Source organism: Sus scrofa, chromosome 3 (genome assembly GCF_054392235.1).
Source record: "Sus scrofa isolate SSC_HxYL_T2T_F1_AM1 chromosome 3, Sscrofa_HxYL_maternal_Yorkshire_Landrace_v2.0, whole genome shotgun sequence".
Classification (NCBI taxonomy): domain Eukaryota; kingdom Metazoa; phylum Chordata; class Mammalia; order Artiodactyla; family Suidae; genus Sus; species Sus scrofa.
Window position 1 is genome coordinate 56,368,510 of NC_139385.1, and position 21,059 is coordinate 56,389,568.

General features: G+C 44.4%; 1 protein-coding gene and 1 non-coding gene across 2 annotated transcripts in view; one reads left to right on the forward strand and one right to left on the reverse strand.

Moving 5' to 3' along the window:
* MERTK (MER proto-oncogene, tyrosine kinase) overlaps positions 1-21,059 on the reverse strand; it is a 132,112-nt gene that overhangs the window by 101,941 nt on the left and 9,112 nt on the right. The window contains exon 2 of the mRNA XM_021087030.2: positions 125-542. Within this exon, the coding sequence (XP_020942689.1) occupies positions 125-542 (418 nt within the window). The remainder of the gene's footprint in view (positions 1-124; positions 543-21,059) is intronic.
* Positions 17,414-17,548, forward strand: LOC146404642 (small nucleolar RNA SNORA70). Its single transcript, XR_014842637.1, has one exon. It is a non-coding gene; the product is annotated as a small nucleolar RNA SNORA70 (small nucleolar RNA).

The window sequence follows — 21,059 nt, forward strand, 5'->3', positions numbered from 1 at the left end:
CACTCTAAAAGGACCAGTGGGGTCACTACCACAGAAAACAAAAGTCTGGTTTTTATTTGCAAGGCTTTGGCTTTTGGATCAGCAAAAACAGAACAACATTTTAAAAGGAAGGAAGAACGCTTACCTGAATGAAGCGATTACTGCTGTAACTTCATCATCTGGATAAAACTGAGTAATTGAATGATGGGCCCCCAGCAATTCCTTCCCATCTTTCCACCAAGAAATAGCCGCGCTGTCCTGGTAGATATTAGGAATGTTGATTGAGCAATTGAACTTCACATCTTTGTGTTCAGAAAGTATTATGTGGCCGACTGTGTGGTTAAATGCAAGACGCGGCAGGAATTTGGACCTGGAGGTTACCCTGGGAAGGGCTGTGTTTCTGGTGTGCGGTCTTCCAGGCTGGGTGGGTGGCAACATCGAGGTGGCCTGGTGCCCGCGGGTGTGTGGAAAGGAAAATGGCATGTGGTCAGCCTGCGGGCTTCCTGGGAGAGGTCCTGGGAACGGCAGAGTGTGCTTGGTGTCTTCCCTCGCTTCAGCAATAGCTGCAAAACAGACGTTGGATTTTTAGTCTTTTAAACAACACAGTTTTCTAAGTACCTCTCCAGCTTACCAGGCCATGATCAGAGAGCCACGGGCATGCGCAAGGTCCTCAGAAAATATGAGGGGGTTTGTTTAACAGGCAAAAATAATGTGAGGATTCTCATTTACAAGTTCATTCATTTGCTCACTTCTTTCCTTCTAAAGAATGCTTAATATTCAGAAAACTAAAAATAGAACTACCATATGATCCATCAATCTCACTCCTGGGCATACATCCAGACAAAACTATATAATTCAAAAAGATCCATGCAGGAGTTCCCGTTGTGGTACAGTGGAAATGAATCCGACTAGTATCCATGAGGATGCAGGTTCGATCCCTGGCCTCTCTCAGTGGATTAAGGATCTGGCATTGCTGTGAACTGTGGGAACCTCTATATGCATGGAGCCCTAGCATGGGACCCTCCATATGCCCTAAAAAGCAAAAAAAAAGATACATGCACCCCCAATGTTCACTGCAGCACTATTCACAATAGCCAAGACATGGAAACAACCTAAATGTCCACTGACAGATGAATTGTTTAAGAAGATGTGGTACATACACAATGGAATATTACTCAGCCATTAAAAAGAACGAAATACCAGCATTTTTTGCAACATGGATGGACCTAGAAACTATCACGCTAAGTGAAGTCAGCCGTACAATGAGACACCAACATCCAATGCTTTCACTGACATGTGGAATCTGAAAAAAGGACAGACTGAACTTCTTTGCAGAACAGATGCTGACTCACAGACATTGAAAAACTTATGGTCTCCGGAGGAGACAGTTTGGGGGGTGGGGGGATGTGCCTGGGCTGTGGGATGGAAATCCTGTGAAATCAGATTGTTATGACCATTATACAACTACAGATGTGATAAATTCATTTGAGTAATTAAAAAAAGAAAGAAAAAAAAATAATAAAAATAAAAATTTCACTGTACTGCACCTCACACAGCGACTTAAACTTACTAAATGCTCAATAAATATTTCCTATATAAAAAAAAAAAAGAAGATGTGGTACATATATACATAATGGAATACTACTCAGCCATAAAAAAGAACAAAACAAAGTCATTTGCAGCAACATGGCTGCAACTAGAGACTCTTACACTAAGTGATGGCAGACAGAGAAAGACAAATACCATATAATATCACCTATATGTGGAATCTCAAATGTGCACAAATGAACCAATCTATAAAACAGAAACAGACTCACAGACAGAGAACAGGCTTGTGGTTGCCAAGGGGTCAGGAGGAAGAAGTGGGATAGATGGGGAGTTCGGGGTTAGTAGATGCAAACTCTTCCATTTAGAATGGATCAGGGGAGTTCCTGTTGTGGCGCAGTGGTTAACGAATCCGACTAGGAACCATGAGGTTGTGGGTTCGGTCCCTGCCCTTGCTCAGTGGGTTTACGATCTGGCGTTGCTGTGAGCTGTGCTGTAGGTTGCAGATGCAGCTCGGATCCCGCATTGCTGTGGTTCTGGCGTAGGCTGGCAGCTACAGCTCTGATTGGACCCCTAGCCTGGGAACCTCCATATGCCGTGGGAGCGGCCCAAGAAATGGCAAAAAGACAAAAAATAAAAATAAATAAATAAAAAAGAAAGAGGGAGGGTGTTTAAAAAAAAAAAAAAAAAGAATGGATCAGTAATGAGGTCCTACTGTACAGCACAGGGAACTATATCAATGATATACTCTTTAACAACTTTCAAACATACAATACTGTATTACTAACTACAGTCAACATGCTATACATTACATCCCAGGACTCACTTATTATAACTGGACGTTTGTATCTTTTGAGCACATTCACCCATTTTTTAAATTTGCAATGACTCATTCCAAATCCCTCATACCCAACTCAACAGCACAGCAGGAATTCCTGTTGTGGCTCAGGGGTAATGAACCCTGACTAGTATCCATGAGAATATGGGTTCGTTCCCTGACCCCACTGACTGGGTAAAGAATCCAGAGTCGCTACAAGCTGCAGCATAGGTCACTGATGCAGCTCAGATCCAGAATTGCTGGGGTAGCTACAGCTCGGATTAGACCCCTGGCCTAGGAACTTTTATATGCCGCAGGTGCGGCCCTAAAAAGCAAAACAAAACAAACAAAAAGCCCAGCACAGCAGGCAGGTGATGGGACCTGAGATCACCTTTCCACTGCCCTGCTCAGGTACAATATGATGCTGCAAAGTTGGCCAACAGTCTTGCAAAGGCTGCTACTGTCACAGAGGGACGAGTTTATCATTCTGGTGCAGGACTCATCCCTCAGGGTGGGGGGAAAAATCAAATGTGCTTTTGTCACCAGTTATAGAAGGACTTGGAGTTGCCAACAAAACGTTTGCTACTGGAATGAATCTGGAAATACTTTTATTTCATCCGACCCACAAGTATTTCTAAAAATACAGGCTCACAACAGTTATACTTTTAGTTTTAATGGCATTTTTGGAGCGTACCCTCTATACTGGTTGTTATTTATTCAAACACTCTGACCATAAGTGGTGAGTCAAGCAGGGAGGAGAGACGCAGGCCAGCACGTTGTGGGGGAGTGCCTTGGGGTACACAGAAGCACCCCATTCCTGTTCAAGGGCTGTGCTGCCTGCCACACTCAGGATGTCACATCTTCCTGGGTTGCTAAGTGTGTCTGCAGGGAGTAGGGTAGTTTCTGCTCAAGGTTATACCAGATTTAGTGACTAAGAACACGGGACACCCAGTTAAACTAAAATTTCAGATAAACAGCAAGTAATTTTTAGTGTATTCAGGTAAGTACTTATTTGGTGAGTGGAGAAGGAGCAATCTGAGAATTTATTCCTCTGGCTTCCTCTCTGCGGGTGACTCTGGACCACCTTATCTGGGTAGGGGCCGAAGCTCCTGACAGGAGGCCCTCTCCATACAGCGCTCTCTCCCATGCCAGCTCGGCTCTTGCAGTTGCTGCTTCTGGGAACTGCCTGTGGGGGGAATGCCAGGTTGGAGGACAAGCAATTTCACTGTAAGAAATGAGGGAGAGCTCATCGCTTGTCCTTGAGGCTGAGGGCTCGGTGGCTATGGGAGTGTGCTGGGTGGGGTAGGGGGGCTCTGTGGGTGGTGGAGAGGGCTACGTGGGTCAGTTGTGGGATGGCCTTGAGCCCAGTCACCCAGGCAGATGAGCGATGGGAGTGGTCATTTATTCCAAGGAGTAAAGGTCAGGGTGACTCTGCAGAGAGGGGCCCCTGCCTCTCCCATTGCCCCCACACCAGGCAAACCTTATATACAGGTGTGATAGGAGGAGGCCCATCTTCTCTGATTTGGGGACACCTTCTGCAGCAATGGATGCCCTGGCTATTTCTTTTATGCTTGTAGCCCCTCAAGAACACTCTTTTTCTACAGACTTCAAAGCACTTACAATTTGCCTGTGTCTCTTAGAAATTCTCAGGCCAGGGATAGAACCCATGCCACAACAGTGATAATGCTGGATCCTTATCCCACTAAGCCACCATAGAACTCCCTAGTTGTTTCCTATTTGTTGAGCTAGAGAGTCAGGGGTTTTGCCCAAATCATTTTTGTTTGTTAAATATAAGGCAAAAAAGTGGACTGGCAAAGCCAATAACACTTCCTTTGATTGATTTAATTTACTTAAAAACATTTGACATTTCTAACTACAAAGGTTAACACAAGTCTGTGGTGAAAAATTCAAATATTTATAGGAGCACAGAAAGTATAAAATGGAAATCCGTTTTGTAATCCCAACCATGCAAGAGAATCTCTGATTTATTTGGGGGTATAACCTTCAGTTTTCCATGAACTGAGCTACTAACTCAACAAACTAATGGCAAAGCCACCCCATCAGATGTCATCTGGGAGCAGCCAAATCCTATCTTCATTAGGGATGCTTTAAAAGATAACTTATCTCCACAATTTGATTTGCCAGAACCTGGTAGTATGATTTAATTGCTAACAAATATTTATCCAGCACCTCCTGGTCTAAGATCTGAAGTGACTGTCGAATGAAATACAGGAAGGCACCTAACCCAGGAGAGGGGTAGCAGAAGGTTCCAGGAGTTAAAAGGGGACAGAAAGCAGCTAAGTGTGTATGTGTGGGGTGCAGGGGGGTGGGGGGGCTTCCCTGATCTCCCCCTCCCCCAACTTTGCCTAGTTAAACCTCCCACGTTAGGTGCTGGCATCCTCTGATTTTGTCATCACTCATTCAATTCTTTCTCCCCTGATGGACTGACTCAAAACCACACAGTATAATCAGTTCCTAAGAGATGTTCAAAATAGGTTTGTTGAATGAGTAAGTAAAGGAATGAATTAGAGGACAAGTAGGGGAGGATGGATAGAGTTTCAAGAAGCAGAGGCGGTGGAAAACTGGAGTGAAAGGTAGAGGCCCGAACAGTTTGGGAACACCGATTTAGCTCCAGGGTGGTACTTCTGTGCTAGGACAAAAATGTGAGATAAAGTGGAATTAGGCTGGACGTGGAAAGCCCCGCTGAGATAGAGGGCTTTCTGGAAGGTTTCTGAGCAGGGAGGGAGAAGATGAGAGCAGTGCTTGACCAGGGCACCAACATCTGCCTGGCGGGGAGGAAGACGAGCAGGAAAGGGGCAGCCAGGAAGGGGGAAACCCGCCAGGAAGATATCAGAGACCTAACTATGGGAGTGGCCAGGAAGCAGGAGGAAGGATGCACAAGACAGAAAAGGGGCTGATCACAACAGCATTCTCAGTATTGCCATCATTCCAAAAAGAAAGCTCAGTGTGACACCAAATATTTTGGAACGATGTAATCTCAGGACACAGGAGTGGCCAGTTGGTAGCTTTATCCTGGTCATAGCTTGGAGAGTACGGCCCCAAGGGAAAATGGGGTGGTAATAATCGTGCTTTGCAGAGTTGCCATTACGAATAAAGGAACTGGAGTTCTCATCGTGGCTCAGCAGATAATGAACCCAACTAGCATCCATGAGGATGCAGGTTCAATCCCTGGCCCCGCTCAGTGGGTTAAGGATCCAGAGTTGCCCTGAGCTGCAGTGTAGGTTGCAGACATGGCTCGAATCCCACATTGCTGTGGCTCTGGTGTAGGCCAGTGGCTACAGTTCCCAATTGGACCCCTAGCCTGGGAACCTCCATATGCCTCAGGTATGGCCCTAAAAAGACAAAAAAAAATAAAAAAATAAAAAAATAAAAAAAATAAAGGAGTCAGTACTATGTCTGGCTTGTAGTAAACACTCAATAAAGGTTAACTATTATTACTTCTATTATTTTTTCTTTTTACGGTGTAAAACCTGTCATGGCCTGACACATGAGAAATGCTGATGTACAGGGTGCTGACAGTGAGAGCTGAACAACCATGCATGCTTGGTGAGGTTCTCGCTGCACAGCTCTGGCAAGAGATGGAGCTGGTGTGGGGTGTTGCCATTCACATAGTCTACTGCATAAACCGTGCTTTACAGTATGTGCTATGCAGCGCATAATCTCACCAGCCTTATGTGGGGACCTCGAATGCATGGATAATATGGAGAAAAGACAAAATGAAAACCATTTCCAGGTTTGGACCCCAGGGTCAGGGCAATGACCAAGTAAAAATTACATTTTAAGCTGCTATTTTGTCAGTATTCTGCCCACTTCAATTGGAGAACACCCCTCCCCCTGCTTTTCCTCCAAAAAGTGGAATGCTTTAACATTATTGAGGGGGGAGTGATAGTAGGAAGATAAGATCAGACCAAAAATATAAAAGCTTTTAATTTTTAACATGTTCTTGATAATTCATCTTCAAGATAACCAAAGACAATACGGCGGACCTGTCTGATGATTCCCTGTGGAGATATTGTTTTTAGCCAGCATCCAAGATGTGTTAAAAAGCCACAGCCTTGGAGTTCCTGTTGTGGCTCAGCGGTAGCGAACCTGACTAGTAACCATGAGTATGCAGGTTCGAGCCCTGGCCTTGCTCAGTGGGTTAAGGATCCAGCATTGCTGTGGGCTTGGTGTTAAGTCACAGACGTGGTTCAGATGCTGCGTTACTATGGCTGTAGTGTAGGTTGGCAGCTGTAGCTCCAATTCGACCCCTAGCCCTGGACCTTCCATGTGTCGCAGGTGTGGCAAACCCCCCCTCAAAAAAAAAAAGCAAAAAGAAAAAAAAAGAAAACAAATAAACCAAAAAACCCACAGCCAGAGAATTAATGTGAATTTGGTCCTTTCTCCACGGCACGTGTGGAAAAGCCGGCTGCCTCTGGAACTCATAAGAAATCTTCCCCTTGCCCCCACCTTTAAAAAAAATTGTTGTTAGATGGCCAGCAAACACACGAAAAAATGCTCACCATCGCTGATTATAAGAGAAATGCAAATCAAAACTACCATGAGATACCACCTCACACCACTCAGAATGGCCATCATTCATAAATCCACAAACAACAAGTGCTGGAGGGGCTGTGGATAAACGGGAACCCTCCTGCACTGTTGGTGGGAATGTAAACTGGTACCGCCACTATGGAGAACAGTTTGGAGATACCTTAGAAATCTATATATAGAACTTCCATATGACCCTGCAATCCCACTCTTGGGCATCTATCCGGACAAAACTCTACTTAAAAGAGACACGTGCACCCGCTTGTTCATTGCAGCACTATTCACAATAGCCAGGACATGGAAACAATCCAAATGTCCATCGACAGACGATTGGATTCGGAAGATGTGGTGTATATATACACAATGGAATACCACTCAACCATAAAAAAGAATGACATAATGCCATTTGCAGCAACATGGATGGAACTAGAGAATCTCATACTGAGTGAAATGAGCCAGAAAGACAAAGACAAATACCATATGATATCACTTATAACTGGAATCTAATATCCAGAACAAATGAACATCTCCACAGAAAAAAAGATCATGGACTTGGAGAATAGACTTGCGGCTGCCTGATGGGAGGGATCGGGAGCTTGGGCTTATCAGACACAACTTAGAATAGATTTACAAGGAGATCCTACTGAATAGCATTGAGAACTTTGTCTAGATACTCATGTTGTAACAAAACAAAGGGTGGGGGAAAAATGTAATTGTAATGTATACATGTAAGGATAACTTGATCCCCTTGCTGTACAGTGGGGAAAAAAAAAAAATTGTTGTTAAAGTTTAGTTGGGGAGTTCCTGTCTTGGCACAGCAGAAACGAATCTGACAAGGAACCATGAGGTTTCGGGTTCGATCCCAGGCCTCGCTCAGTGGGTTAAGGATCCAGCGTTGCCATGGGCTGTGGTGTAGGTCAAAGACACGGCCTGGATCTGGTGTTGCTGTGGCTGTGGTGTAGGCTGGCAGCAACAGCTCCGATTAGGCCCCTAGCCTGGGAACCTCCACATGCAGTGGATTCGGCCCTAAAAAGACAAAAGAAAAAAAAAAAGTTTAGTTGATTTACAGTGTTGTGCCTCCCTCCAACCTTTTATTTTTTCTTCCTTTTTGGCTGCCCCATGGCATATGGAGTTCCTGGGGCCAGGCGGGGATTGAACCTGCGTCCCAGCACTCCCACGATCCTGCCGATCCCATTGCACCACAGCGGGAGCTCCCCTCCCATCTTTTTACTTCCTTGTGTTTACCTAAAGTGGGAAGTTAAGCCGCATAAGCTAATGCTGCTGAGCAGGCAGCTTGGATAAAAAGCCTCCCACTCAAGGGTCCAAGTGTAGCTGTCCAGGTGTTCCATTGGCTCATCTGCCACCCCCAGGGACTGGAGCTGGTCAGGGAGTACCCCCCGCTATGCCCTGTGTTTCCAGTCACCAACTAGCTCTTGACCTGAGTCCAACACAAGGATTATGTCTCATCATCTCCCTCTAGCTGGGGATAGGCCCATGAGAGAGGATTAGCAAACAGTTCTTCAACCAATGAATAAAGTGATTAGCTCTACTGTCCACTGTTTGGGGTTTGCCTTGCTATTCTGAACAAATTTGCCTGTAGTTTCCTTGAGGGCTGGAGGTGGCCTCGTCTGAACCCAGCCTGATGCCTGGCATGGAGTCGACATGTGGTGAACATCTACGGAATGTATGGGTGTGATGGGGGCAAGGGGGAGATTCTGAAGGGTGAACAGGGAAGAGAGGTGGTCTAGGCAGGGACACTGCTGTGGCCGGGGGTGGGACTGTGGTGGGACTTTTGCCAGGCCTCTGCAGCAGCATCTTTTCCACCAACCTCACACAGCTGTGGTGGGGCAGAAATTGAGGGACCTTAGTCTCTTAGATTCAAAACTAGTTGGAGTGGGAGATGCTAATGAAAAAGCTATTATCTGTGCAATAAACTTAGCGCATCTCACCCCTAAATCTATGCATAGTTGCTGAGTGTTGTGCATGTGTGATGGCAGGCAAGTTGGGGGACTGTGCGGCTCAGCACTTAGCCACCAAAGCCCACCTAGTGCCTGGATCCCTGAGGATGGGACTTCAGGAAAGCTCTGTAACTCTCTGACCCCCCGAAGGACAGGAATACCAGGGTGGGTGGCAGAAGAAGATCAGATGTAGGTCCATGAGTACAGGCCACTGACACCCACCAGCTGCTCTTGTGATTGGCTTGCACTTGAACCCGGCTTGTTGACAACTTCAAGTCAGAATTTCTGGGCCCAATAAGTGCTGGGCCTCGAGGGGGAGGTCTGTCTTAGACGCTGCATAGGAAATGGCAACACCAGAGCGACAGGATTGCTACAAATTTCAAGCTTGTGATGGTCAAAAGGCTCAGGGCTCTCAGGAATCTCTCTAGGGCTTGTCTCTGCCACCTTCCTCAGCGTGAGCTCCTTTACATGCTTCTTGAAGCCTCAGAACCCCAGCCTAAGGGAAGGAATGGCTGCTAAAATTGCAGGTCCAGAGGTGCTGGGAGGGGTGGCAGCATCATGCCACCACCCTGACCCTGGAGTCCCTCTGAGCTGTGGGAATAGGGCTGGGGAGGGCGGCAGTGCACAGAAGGTGCTTGGTGCCTTCAGCCTGCTTGACCACTCTGGGTACCTGGGAAGGGACGGAGAAGCACCTTGGCTGGACGGGTCAAATAAGGGCAGTGCTGAAGGGCCACCTGGGGGGACCCACACCCTTACTCTTCCTACTCTCATACAAGAGAACAGGCAGAGACATCAGCTGAGCTCTCTGAAGTCCAGCTTCAAAATCGGGAGGCCCAGAGGAGGCTGCAAGAGAGAGGACTTATACTTGAACTCCTAGCGGTTCTTTGCTCCCGGCTGCAGAACAGAAGTGGGCTAGGAAGATGCATGTGGCCCAGGCGCTAAGGGTTCCTAGACTGCCCCCACCCCCTGCCCCCGCCTCCAGTCCCGCTGCTTGCAGTGGGATTTGCTACCAAGCAGCCCCCTGTGGTTAGGAGGAGAAAGACCCCTTTGGGAGGTAGGTTTGTGGTTTACAGAAAAGGCTTTTGGCATCAGCAATCCTATTTGTGCAACACCCCTGGCCCCCTCCCCTGCCGTGCCCCAGGAGAAAGAGCTATAGATGGACCAGAGACCCCAACCATGCGTGCCGCCCCACCCCCCAAGGCTGATATTTGAATCATGTCCCTGGGTGGCTTCTCAGATATTTGGTTTAGTTTGGGGAGGGGATCAAAACTGCACCACAGCAGCAACCCAGGATCCTTAACTCACTGTGCCACCAAGGAACTCCTCTAGTCACTTGATTTAAAACTGGTCATCCCACCCCCTAAGCTGGCTGAGGCCAAACCCAGATCAAGCAGAAACTTTCTACTTAATATTGTTTCACTTCATGCAAAGGCCAAGGATTCTCTGATAAAGAGTAGCAACAACACTGAGTGAGAGAGCAGTTTAAAAAGTCCTTCTCCTGAAACCAACTGACTTGATTGTTCCCACACTGTAAATGGTGCACTCTACCACTTAGAGAAAATTAAGTAGGGGGGGGGAAAGGCCATTTACGGGGTAAATTGCACCAAATGCACCAAAGCCTACAGGCAGAAACTCCAGCCGAGCTGTAAGTAGAAGGGCCCTGGCAGGGGCTTTATAGCAAAGAAAAGGGAGCAACTGGTGGGTCCCGTGAGCCTGGAGGGGGTTAGAGCTTCAGCAGAAAAAGATGCCTGCAGAGTGAAGAAATGAGGTTGGGATAAAACACACAAGCGCCAAGGGGCGTAGGGTTGCCGATGAAAAAGAAGACGCTCCAGTCACACTTGGATTTCAGATAAATAATACCTATGCAGGTTGTACTTAGTTAAGTAAATACAACTTAGTATTCTTTAGCAGAAGCTGGTAGGAGCCAGACCCCAGGGAGCCTCTTGTTGCCTTCCCTACAGGCTGGGCATAGAGCAGGGTGAGGAGGCATCTGGATGGACAAACAGGGACCCCAAAACATCAAGCAAGCTACCCAACCTCTCTGAGCCCTCACCTGGAGGGTGCTAAGAGGCTCAGACCTCTGAGTGAAAATCATGATTATCAGGGTGATTCCTCACTTCCCCTGGCCCCCCGAATACACTGGCTCAAAAAGAAAAAAAGAGAAGACCCCCGGAGGTGACCCCCCCACTTGGTCTGGTGCACATACTTCAGCTGTGGAGGCTCCAAGGCCCTCAAAGGGCTTTAGGCAGCACCCCCATGACCCCCTTCAGCCTGCACCCCACTTTTTGACTTGTGTTTTTGACTTTTTCTTAGTAAAAGTGCTTTGCAAAAAAAGCTTCCCCAGTGGACGGCAAGTCTCCAAGTCTTTTCTGCAGGTTGGCACCAATGCAACCAGAAAAGAGAATTCCAGAATCTGACTGTGGCTCTCCATCGTCATCTTTCAACTCTCCACCAAGCTCACAAAACCAGCAGAAGGTCAGAATCTCCAGGGAAGCTATGAAAGCTCTGATGCCTGGGTTTCACCCAGAGCTTGAGTTTACTGGCCAGGAGTGCAGCTTAGCCATCAGAATTTTAAAAAATCTGAGTTCCCTGGTGGCTCACTGGGTAAGGATCTGGTGTTATCACTGCTGTGGAGCAGGTTTGATTTCTGGGCCTGGGAACTTTTGTGTAGTGAGGAGGTAGCCAAATTATTATTATTATTATTATTTATTTTTTTTTTTTTTAGGGCTGCACACACAGCATATGGAAGTTCCCAGGCTAAGGGTGGAATAGGAGCTACAGCTGCTGGCCTACACCACAGCCACAGCAATGCTGGATCCTTAACCCACTGAGCGAGGCCAGGGATCGAACCTGCATCCTCATGGATCTTAGGTTTGATAACTGCTGAGCCACAAAGGGAACACCCTTTTTTTAATTTTTAAAAATTAAAAAAGATAAAAATAAAAAGTCTCCTGGAATGAGTCTAACATGGGGCCACGGGCAAACCTTGTGCTCTAGGGAATGGATCTGGCCGGTGGCCCAAATCCTCTTAAATGTGGGGGTGGCTCCTGAGGATGTAGCATGAAAACCCTGATGCTGTGAGTGCATGTGGCTTGTGCGTGAGAAGAATAAGAACTCTGGACCCAAGGGGCAAGGTTCAGCCCCAGCTGAGCCGGGCAGAGGCCAGATGACCCTGTGCCGGTCACGTGTCCTGAGACTCAGTCTGTGAAGGAAGACAGGTAACACCTCCTCCCGGCAATCAGGGCAGAATATCGCATGGGGAACATGACACAGGCGCACAATCCATGGCAGTTCTGATTTTTATGGCATGAAACATCAGATCTGCCTGTTTCAAAGATGCAACTAGTCATGCCTGCACCATCAAAGACTAACATATGGAACCGATTATGCTGACTCAGACCATTCAGCCTCTTGCAGTGAAAGAGGATATATGTTTACCGAACCAAGGGTGGTTTTCCTTCTCTTTCCCCTTTGGCAGCATGCCGGGTGTCACAGAAAGACTGAGGGCACACTTTCTGGCCAGGGTCATGAAGCAGCCCCCGCCCTCAGCCCCTGTGTCTGGGGCTGGTTCTCTGAAAGGGTCAGACATGGCTTTCACATCTCACATCAGGAGAGACACTCTGTCTCCAAGTTTAACTCTTCTGTCCCACCCCCCACAACACACATCCTCCAGCCCAACCAATACCTTTTAGTCTTTCTTTTCAGGAAAAATTATTTCCTTTGAAAAGACGTCCATCTCTGAAAGACCAAATAGCTTCTCAAGAATAGTATATCCAATACAGCAGAAATGAACACAACATTGTAAATCAGCTACACTTCAATAAAATTAAGAAAAATATAAACATAAATGTAAAACTTAGGTTCTTTTTCAAAAAAAAAAACCAAAAGAACAGTTTGTCCAAGTCTTTCCTAAGTGACAGAGGGCAAAGAATTCCTCCAAAAACAGAATAAATGGACTTTTCCCTATTCCCTATTTCTTCCATTAATTACACCTAAAAATGCTGGGCATTAATTATATATATTAAACAAACATTTTTTTGAGCTCCCGTGTGGCTTAGTGGGTTAAGGACTCAGCGTTATCACTGTAGAGGCTCAGGCCGCCACTGTGTTGCAGGCTCCATCCCTGGCCTGGGAACTTCCACATGCCGTGGGCGCAGCCAAAAATTAATTAACTAATTAATTAACTTAAAAAACAGAGCAAACATTTTTTATAGCCCTGAAGAAGGGAGAGACAGTAGACAGAGCAGGGACCTCGGGACCCGAGAACAACATGGTTACAAGTTCTCTGGGTCCCCTTTTGTCCCTTGTGTCCCAGATTTGGAAATGCTAACAGGAGAAGACAAAAAACAACAACAAAAGCCTGCTATCTCTAGGCAAAGGACCAGGAAAGGATGTCTAGCAAAACAGAAGCCTTTTTATTTTTATTTTTGTCTTTTTGCAATTTCTTGGGCTGCTCCCACAGCATATGGAGGTTCCCTGGCCAGGGGTGGAATCAGAGCTGTAGCCACCGGCCTAGGCCAGAGCCACAGCAATGCAGGATCCGAGCCGCATCTGCGACCTACACTACACCACAGCTCACGGCAACGCCAGATCCTTAACCCACTGAGCAAGGCCAGGGATCGAACCTGCAACCTCATGGTTCCTAGTCGGATTCGTTAACCACTGAGCCACGACGGGAACTCCCAAAACAGAAGCCTTTTAAACGGTAAACTGCTCTCTTCCAGGCAAACAACCCAGAAAAAGCCACAACTTCATCCCCATCCATGCCAGCAAAGGTCAAGTGGGGAGCCTAGACTTCAAGGCTTACCAAGTTGTAAAATGCCACAGTGTGTCACTGGGTGGTAACGGAGAGGGCCAAGGAGGGAGCTGGGACTTTCATTCCACTGGCTGGTGTTATTAGTAAAAGGTACATGGGGAACCTATGCTTTTATTCCAACTTGGCATTAACAAGGCATGCCTCCTGCCCCCACCCCACCCCCTCAGGGGTGGTATCAGAGGAGGCCTAGTAGAGAGAGCTTTCACTACTGCCAGTGAAGTCATCCCTCCCCCACCCCTAGCATCAGGAGGGGAGATCAGGTGGGGAACAACTGAAGAGTAATCAGGACTCCTACCCCTCCTAGCCAGAATTCCCACCCCACCCCCGACCAGTAGTAGGGATGACCATCCCACATTCATATGTCAATGGAAGCTAAGTGGGGAAGCTAGAATTCCACCCCTACCTGGCAGTAAGAAGACCCTGCCAGAGCAGTTAGAGGAAACCAAGTAAAACAAAAGACTGAAATAAGAGCCAGTCTCATAATATTCCAAATGTCTAGGTTTCAATAATAGAAAAAAAAAAAAATTTCACCTCAAACTGAATAAAATACAAATAGCAAGATGATAAAGAATTATCTGAGAAAGCTTTTAAAGAAGAAATCATAAAAATAATTCAATAAGCAATTATGAACATGAAACATATAAATAAAACGGAAGACTCAGCGAATAAATATAAAGTCTCGGTAAAGAAATAGAAGATTAAGAAGAGACACAAATGGAAATTTCTGAACTGAAAAATACAATAACCAACACAAAAACTCAGTGAATGGGCTCAATAGCAGAATGAAGGGGCAGAGGAAAGAATCAGAATTACAAGATAGAGCAATAGAAAATCATCCAATCTAAGCAACAGAAAAAAAAAAAAAACAGAGTCTCTGGAATAGTCTCTGGACTATTACTAAAGATCTAACATTTGTATCATTAGCATTCTGGAAGGAGAAGACAAAGAGGGCTAGGCTGAAAAAGCACTTGAAGAAATAATAGCGTACAACTATAAATGTAATCAAATTCATTGAGTAATTAAAAAAAAATAAATAATGGCTGAAAACTACTCCAATCTGACAAAAGATATAAACCTACAAATAAACCTAATAAACCTTAAAAAAATCCATACCAAGAAACATTATAATCAAATTTCTGAACATTAAAGACAAAGATAACATTTTAAAAGCACGGAGAGATAACACATTGCCTATGGGGGAAAACCAGTTCAAATGACAGTGAATTTCTCATCAAAAACCATAAAGGACAGAAGGCAGTGGCACATTTTCTTAAGTGATGAAAGAAAAGTGAACTCAGAATTCTTCTGGAATGAAGAGGAGATCAAAATATTCTCAGATGAAGGAAAACTAAGAAAATTTGCCATCAGCAGACCTACCCTAAAAGAATAGCTAAAGGAAATGCTCTAAACTGAAAGGAAATTAAAAAAAAAAAAAAAAAAAAGAAAGTGAATCACCAAGATGGAGGAAAAAGGGAGTTCCCATTGTGGCACAGAGGGAACAAATCTGACTAGTATCCAGGAGGATGCAGGTTCGATCCCTGGCCTCCATCAGTGTGTGTCAGGGATCTGGCGCTGCCATGACCTGTGGTGTAGGTCACAGACGTGGCTCGAATCCCGAGTTGCTGCTGCTGTAGCATAGGATGACAGCTTCAGCTCCAATTTAACCCATAGCCTGGGAAATTCCATATGCCTTGGGTACAGCCCTAAAAAAGCAAATTAAATAAAAGGGGGGGAGGCATAGAAAGCAAAAACACTGGTCAATACAACAGAATTTCCTCCTCCACTTGGGTTTTCTAAATTATGTCTCTAAGACAGTCAGATGTGGTTTTATATATGAAGAGGAAATACTTAAAGATGACTATGGTGGGGTTTTTCTTTTTCTTTTTTTTTGCTTTTTAGGGCTGCACTCGAGGTATATGGAGGTTACCAAGGTTACCAGGCTAGGGTCTAATCAAAGCTACAGCTGCCAGCCTACACCGGGGTCACAGCAACATCAGATCCGAGCTGCATCTTTGACCTACACCACAGCTCACAGCAACACTGGATCCTTAACCCACTGAGCGAAGCCAGGGATCAATCCTGAAACCTCATGGTTCCTGGTTGGATTCTGTGCTCCTCAGTGGGTCAAGGATCTGGCGTTGCTGTGAGCTGTGATGTAGGTCGAAGACATGGCACAGATCCTGCATTGCTGTGGCTGTGTCGTAGGCTGGCAGCTATCACTCCAATTAGACCCCCTAGCCTGGGAACCTCCACATGCCGAGGGCGCAGCTCTAAAAAGAAAAAAAAAAAAATCAATACCTAATATACCACTAAATACACTAAATGTAAATGATCTAAATATATCTAGTAAAAGACAGAGATTGGCAGAGTAGATTACAAAAACATGACAACTATCTGCTGTTTATGGGAAATTCACTCCAAATATAATAACATAGATATATCATGCAACCATTAACCAAAAGAAAAACAAGATGGCTACATTAATATCAGATTTAAAAATAATACTAAGTAGATTTCAAAACAAAGAAAATTACCAGAGACAGTAAGGCACATTATGTAAGGATAAGAGTTAATCTACAAAGAAGACATAGCATTCTTAAATGAGTATGCTCCAAATCAAAAAGCTGCAAAATATGTGAAGCAAAAACTGGTAAACCTGAAAGGAGACATAAACAAATCAACGATTATAGTTAAAGACTTCAACATCTCTCTCTCAACAATTGATCAAAGAACTAGGCAGAAAATAAGCATGGATATAGAAGAACTTGATGAGACTGCCAGTGAAAAGAATCTAGACTACATTTATGGAACATTCCACCCTACAGCAGCAGAATGCACATTCTTTCCAAATGACCATGGGATATAAACCAAGATAAACCTTGTCTTGGGCTATAAAGAAAATCTCAACAAATTTAAAAGAACTAAAATTTTACAGTTTGTAGTCTCTGATCACAATGAAAATAATTAGAAATTAACAATAGAAGGTGACAGGAAAATTTCCAAATACTTGCAAACTAAATGTATACATAATTTATCAATCAGAGGGAAAGTCTCAAAAGAAATTTAAAAAAATACATCGGAACGAATGAAAATAAAGTTATAATGTATCAAAACATGTGGGACACAATTCACATAGTTCTGAAGGAAAATTTTATTTGGTAGTTTCTAAGCTCACAAAATAGAAAAAGAAGAGCAAAGCAAACCCAAAACAAGCAGAAGGAAGAAAATACATATAGGAAATGAATAAAAAAAAAAATAGGGAAAAATCAATGAAACAAAGAGTTGGTTGTTTCAATAAGACTGATAAATCTCTAGTATGACTGATAAAGAAAAAATGAAAACATAAGTTACTGATATCAAGAATGAAATGAAAAAAAAAAAAAGGAGTTCCCGTCGTGGCGCAGTGGTTAACGAATCCGACTAGGAACCATGAGGTTGCGGGTTCGGTCCCTGCCCTTGCTCAGTGGGTTAAGGATCCGGCGTTACCGTGAGCTGTGGTGTAGGTTGCAGACGCGGCTCGGATCCCGCGTTGCTGTGGCTCTGGCGTAGGCCGGTGGCTACAGCTCCGATTCAACCCCTAGCCTGGGAACCTCCATATGCCGCGGGAGCGGCCCAAGAAATAGCAACAACAACAACAACAACAAAAAAAAAACAACAACAACAACAACAACAACAAAAAAAGAATGAAATGGAGACTATCACTACAGACTCTAAAGACATCAAAAGTATAATTATTAAATACTATGTCTGCAGCCAATTAAGCCCACCATGTTCTTTTCCCCTTGGGAGCTCAGTGTGCAATGGCCGCAAATGTCAGCTTCCTCAGTAGTATAAGCAGCCTGTTGCCCAAATGGGTTGGCCTAAGGGACCCTGGAGACAGCCCTTTTCAGTGGACATGCATGTCCGGCATGCTGTCCCCAATCTAGGTTCCAGGCAGGTATGCATGATGCCCGGGAACCAGTGGCCAGGGTCCACTTTGGCCAGGTCATAATGTCCATGTGCACGAAGCAGCAGAACAAGCAACATGTGATTGAGGCCCTAAGCAGGGCCAAGTTCAAGTTCCCTGGCCACCAGAAAATTCACATCACCAAGAAGTGGGGACCTACTAAGTTTAATGTGGATAAATCTGTAAACATGGCGACAGAAAAGCAGCTCATCTTGGATGTCTGTTGGGTCAAATAAATACCTAATTACAGCCCCCAGGATAAATGAAAGCCTTGGTATTTTCCCCTCCTTATTCATGGCCTCCAGTAAACCCCACTTTCCTGTCAAAATAATAAAACTGCTAACAATACCATGAACAACTCTACACACAAATTTGAAAACATAAAGGAAATGGACTCATTCCTCATAAAACACAAACTATCACAACTCATCCGCTATGAAACAGATAATTTCAATAGCCCTGTAACTACTGAGGAAACTGAAATAATAATTTAAAGAACTCCTACAAAATAAATTTCCAGGCCTACATGGTTTCACTGGAGAATTACCCCAAATACTTAAAGAATTAACATCGATTCCACATAACCTCTTGCAGAAGAAACTAGAGGAGGAGAGGGCATTTCTCCCTCTTCATTTTATGGTTAGTACTGTCCTAGTAAAAAAACTGGACAAACAGCACAGAAAAAGAAAGCTAGAGATCAACATGAATATAGATGCAAAAAATCCCTAACAAAATATCAGCAAACAGAATTCAGCAATATATAAAAAGATTTACCAATACTAAGTGAAATTTATTCCATGGATAGAAAGTTGGTTCAATATATCAATATCAATCATCATTCACCATACTAATAGGTAAGAAGAAAAATCACATTATATATTATGTATACATAATTTTACAAAATTCAACAGCTATTTAACACCTATTCACGATTTTTTTAAAAACTCTAAGAAAAATAGGAAGAGAAGGGAACTTCCTCAGCTTGATAAAGGACGTCTACAAAAACCCCATAGCTGTCTTTATACTTTATGGAGGAAAACTAAATTCCTTCCCTCTTAGACTAGGAGCAACGCAAGGATATCTGATTACCCTGTTCTTAGTCAACATGGTGCAGGAAGTTCTAGCCACTGCAATCGAGCAAGAAAAAGATATAAAAGTATCAGTAATGGAAGATCAGAAAAAAAGAAAAGTCGCTCTTTGCAGAAATAATCCCACATAGAAAATCCACATAGAAATAATCCCACATGGAAAATCCACATAGAAAATCCCACAAACTCTATTAAAATACTCCTTAGAACTAATTAGTGATTTCATCAAGGTCATGGGGTACAAGATAAACCAACAAAAATTATTTTACTTCTACATACTAGCAATGAACACATAGACATTGAAATTAAAAATATGAAAGCATCTCTCAAATAATGAAATACTTAGGTCTAAATCAAAACATACAGAACTCATATCTTAAGAATAACAAAGCACTGAGAGGAGACATGAAAGAAGATCTAAAGAAATGGAGAGAGATACTGTGTTCAGTGACTGGAAACTCAACACAGTAAACATATCAATTCTCCTCAAGTGATATACAGATTATAATATAATAAAAAAAATACATGTATTTGGTCTTTGTCCTCAGATTCTCACACAGAGCTAATTTTGGAATTTCTTGAGTGACAGGAAATTCTTTTGTTATTCATAATGAGCCCCTTTGAAATATCTGAGTCTATGCTAATGAGGGAAGTACCAAATCCAAGTGGGAAAGGAAGGCATGGAAACTCTGAATTTGCAGTCAGCTGGGCACAAGTGTAGGTAGCCTGGACATTCCATTTAAGCTGGTGTCTGAAGGGGGGCAGAGGAGGCAGTCTTATGGAACTGAGCCCTTAATCTATGGGGTCTGTGCTAACTCCAGGTACTGAGTGTACTAACTGAGTTGAATTGTAGGATACCTATTTGATGTCCCCTTCGGTTGAGCCCCTGAAGTGAGGTTTTCTGTTATATGCAGGCGAATGTAAACCCCAACTGGCATGGTGCAAAACACCACCAATATAATTATATATGTTACCAATATAATTATGCATGATCAAAGGATAGAGAGACACATGGGAATTAAAACCCCTAGTGGGAAGGTGGGGGGAGTAGTGGTTTTCTCCAGGGGGAGGGGAGCCAAGGGATGAGACTGAGAGGGGAGCACTGGGGGACTTCAACTGAATTGCTAATGTCTGATTGTTTATGCTGACTGATGAGTACAGAGGTGAGTTTTAGCCCTGTATATTCGTGTATCCTAAACATTTTATCATAAGATTTGAGTACAAAGATAAGCGAGCAGATCAGAAAAAAATACAGAATGGTTAAAAGAGAAAGGAAGGTCTTCCTATTTACTGGTTGGTCCACCTGATACGAATGAAATCCCTCTGCAAAGTGACTCACATCAAAGCCCAGAATCTTCCATCCATTTGCAGGTCCTAAAGTCATAAGGGCACATGTCTTGAGGAATCGTCTAACCTTGCAGATCTCACCCTAGTCCAAGGCTTGCTATTTTCCTTGAATAAACATAACTATCTTATTCCTACCTTTAATGGCCAGGTAGGAATAAGATACTGGCCCCTGTGAGAAGGGAGCAGGGGGTGGTGTGAGGCTCTCCACCCCTCCTCAAGAATCAGATACACCAAGAGTTCTTGTTGTGCCCCAACAGAATTAAGAACCCAACGTAGTGTCCATGAGGATGCAGGTTCAATCCCTGGCTAGGGAGGTTAAGGATCCAGCATTGCTGTAAGCTGTAAGCTGCGGCATTGCAAGATGCAGCTCGAACCCGGTGTTGCTGTGGCTGTGGTGTAGGCCAGCAGCTGCAGCTCTGATTCAACCCCTAGCCTGGGAACGTTCATCTGCTGCAGATGTGGCCATAAAAAGAAAAAAAAAAAAAGGCCCCCATACAGAACAGGGTCACAGCCCAAAGACTGAGTCCATAGGTCCTGGGTGGGGCTTAGGCTCCTGTATTTTGAAAACGCCTCTTTACATGCCACAATTTATATTCTAAAACATTTTAAAATTTCTCAATACAAAATTATATCATAAAATTGAACGATGAGACCTTTAAAATGACATCATTCCCCCTGGACCCCAGTGTTCCCTGCTGTGCTCCTTGGGGGGGACATGCCTCAGTGCACCCAGCCCAGAAAGACAAATTTTTTTTTTGTCTTTTTTCTTTTCTAGGGCTGCACCTGCAGCATTTTGAGGTTCCCGCCAGCCTACACCACAGCCACGCCAGATCCGAGCCGCGTCTGCGACCTACACCACAGCTCACGGCAACGCCGGATCCTTAACCCACTGAACGAGGCCAGGGATCGAACCGGAAACCTCATGCTTCCTAGTTGGATTCCTTAACCACTGAGCCACGACAGGAACTCCAGAAAGACTGATTTAACCATCTCCATGCCTCCGGAATCCCGG